General features: G+C 29.3%; 1 protein-coding gene across 1 annotated transcript; it reads left to right on the plus strand.

Moving 5' to 3' along the window:
• The first annotated feature begins 6 nt into the window (after positions 1-6).
• LOC136066084 (ethylene-responsive transcription factor ERF118-like) lies at positions 7-1,250 on the plus strand. Its single transcript, XM_065769948.1, has one exon. It carries the CDS (start codon positions 9-11, stop codon positions 954-956), a length of 948 nt encoding a protein of 315 aa, XP_065626020.1. The 5' UTR covers positions 7-8; the 3' UTR covers positions 957-1,250.
• Positions 1,251-3,113: the final 1,863 nt, after the last annotated feature.

Below are 3,113 nucleotides of genomic sequence, written 5' to 3' on the forward strand. Positions count from 1 at the left end.
AAAACTCTATGAGGAAAATTCGTATCATATACTCTGATCCTTATGCCACTGAATCTTCAAGTGATGATGAAGAAGAAAAATATGAGTTTAAACATGAGTCAATGGGTGGTAAGCGCAATGTCAAGGAGATTTTTCTTCCGGGACCCCAACATGATTCATATACAGATACTTGTCCACAACACAATTCAGATAAATGCAAACAAAAAATTAGTATTAGTAATCATCTCTGCAAAGATATGGAAGTTGGTGAGACTAGTGCTAGTAATGAGTTTATTTATAAAAATAAAGTTGGAAGATCATCTTCTATCTACAAGGGTGTTCGGTTAAGGTCATCAGGGAAGTATGGCTCGGAGATTATTAACCCAATTGAAGGTTGTCGAGTGTGGCTAGGCACTTTTAATACTGAGATTGAGGCTGCTATGGCTTATAAGAAAAGGAGTCTTGAGTTTGAAAGATTGCAATGGTTAGAGAAGAATAAGAATTCATTATCGACTGATGGGAATGCCATATCCGAAGAGTGTAAAGATTTGTTTTCTCATCCAATCTCCCCATCATCTGTGCTTGAGGTTTCTACACCAGCTATACTTTGTAATGGAATTGGATATTCAATCAAAGAAGAAAACAGTGAGGAACCAATTCAATATGGCTCTACTGCAGCTCTAGTTGGTAATGGAATTGGATATTCAATCAAAGAAGAAAACAAAGAGGAACCAATTCAATATGGCTCTGCTGCAGCTATAGTTGGTAATGGAATTGGAAATTCAATCAAAGAAGGCAATGTGGACACAAATCTTGAAGAAGAACAATCGTTTTTGGATTTTATGGATGACATTGATGCTTATCCTACTCTTGGGGATGAATGTGGTGAGGAATATGCTCTTCCTCCTTTCGATTTTGAATTTGCTACAAGGGACTTTTCTTGGATTGATAAGGTCCTTAATCTTGCAAGCCCATAATTTCTGCTGTTCTTTCCCACCTTTCTTCCAAACCATTTTGCAGGTAGGAAGTAGTAGTAATTATTCTTCATATTTAGTAAATAGCTTCAAACATTTTGCAGAGTTTTGGAGGTTTTTGCCATCTTTGTTAGGGAGGAAGAGAGAGTTCTTGGGTTTCTCTCTGTGCTTTTATAGCTGTCCAAAAGTTTTTAAGCTCTCAAGTAGTCTCAACCACTGCTCTCACTCCCATATATTAGTTGTTTGTAAGAGTACACCTTTTTTATTTTTGATAAGTAAGAGTGAATTTGTTTTCAACGAGCAAATTTTTTTTTTTGGTGAGACTTTTAAACATATTTTCTATCTTCTTTTTATGTACTTGGTTATATTCCTAAAAAAATGCTTTGAAAAACATTTTCAATATTTTGACTTGTACAAAAACCACAAATTCTCCTATACTCTTATGGTCCATTTGGATTGAGGAGAACAGAGGGGGAGTAAAATAGAGTAAAGAGGAATTGGCCCAAAATTAGCATTTTTTTAGCTAATTTTACTCTATTTCCCTTCACTCCCCTTCCCTCCCCCTTCAACCAAAATGGTCTTTTATATAGATATTAAATAAAAAAATTAACTCACTTCTTTAAAATATTAATATATATATATATATATATATATATATTCTATATATAAATTAGAAACCAACTTTCTAAATGATAGATTGGACTTCTCTTCTATTTTTAGTGTATTCCGTGGTGAATGGTTAACCGTAAAACATTATTGAATTTAAAAATTCATTACTATGTTTTAGCTGAAACTGGTCATCCTAGATGAAATCAGGACGGAGGATTTGAGAGAGTATGAGAAAAAAAATTCACAATTTAATAATGAAATTAAAAAAAAAAAAAAAAAAACTTATCTCTTTTACATATTAACAAAATATATAAAAACAATAATATTCCTTAATATTTTCAATTTAATCATCTTTAAGGTGCATTAAATTTTGTAACAACATCCCTTACTTTAAAGTCAAAGTCAGATGTTACTTCTAACTTATTCTAATAATAAAATAAAAAAAGATGCTACTCTAAATTTTCTTATATAAATAAATTATGTTGTTTATATCCTATTTGCATTTAATTCCAAAATCACAATACATATAAAAGAAAAAAAAAAAAAAAAAAGCTTTGAGAATAAAAAGACAAAAATTTAACATTGAGAAGACACATAAATCAACTAATATGATTCAAAAATAGTGCATTCAATTTGATGTTATCAGAAATACTGAGCATTATGTCATACTCACCAAAGACCAAACTACATACATGAAGATTTTCAAAACATTATATCAAAAGATTGGGGAGTATAACATAATGATGAGTATTTTGGGGAGTATAATATAATGATGAGTATTTTGGTGAGTATAACATTGAAAAAAAAATTGTTAATATCAAATCATTTTTCATTTAACTACGAAAAACAGCTCTTGGGCTGAAAACGTTTTTACCCCAAAATAAGCATAAAAATATTTGGACAAGGTTTTTATGCAACCCCACTCTGTGGTTTTTTCAAATTGCCATGTAATGGATAAAAACCTTGCTAAAAGATTTTTGGCCGAGAGAGAGAGAAAAAAAAAAAATCCCAAAAATCTACAAATGACCAAAGTGTTGTAAAAAACCTCCAAAATGCCATTGAACCGTTTTAAAATGACAATAATACCACAACATCTCTAAAACATCTAAAATAATACCCTTGAAATGTATAAAAATGTTCTAAAATATTTAACGAAAGACCATTGAACATAAATAACGAAAGACGTCTAAAATAACTGAAATACTATTGAACATACAAAATGACCAAAATAGCTTTAAAAATTTCTAATATAAGTGAAAATAACTCTAAATTAGAGAAAAAAAAAGCCATCTTAAAAAAAAAAAAAAAAAAAACCCAAAAAAAAAAAAAAAAGGATTCCTAAAACAATTGTAATAATATATCTATCAAATGTCATACCAAAAAAAAAAACCTTCTTTCAAATGTCATTTTTGTTTTGTCAATTTTATTAGTTATTTATTTATTTATTTAATTTTATTCGTGCTTTTATATTCTTATTTTGTTATGTGCTTATTAACGAAAGCTTCAATAAAATTTATTTTGTATTTTATATGTAGATAGATTTTAATTGAT

The sequence above is a fragment of the Quercus suber genome, unplaced genomic scaffold (assembly GCF_002906115.3).
Source record: "Quercus suber isolate HL8 unplaced genomic scaffold, Cork oak 2.0 scaffold_1796, whole genome shotgun sequence".
Taxonomy (NCBI): Eukaryota; Viridiplantae; Streptophyta; class Magnoliopsida; order Fagales; family Fagaceae; genus Quercus; species Quercus suber.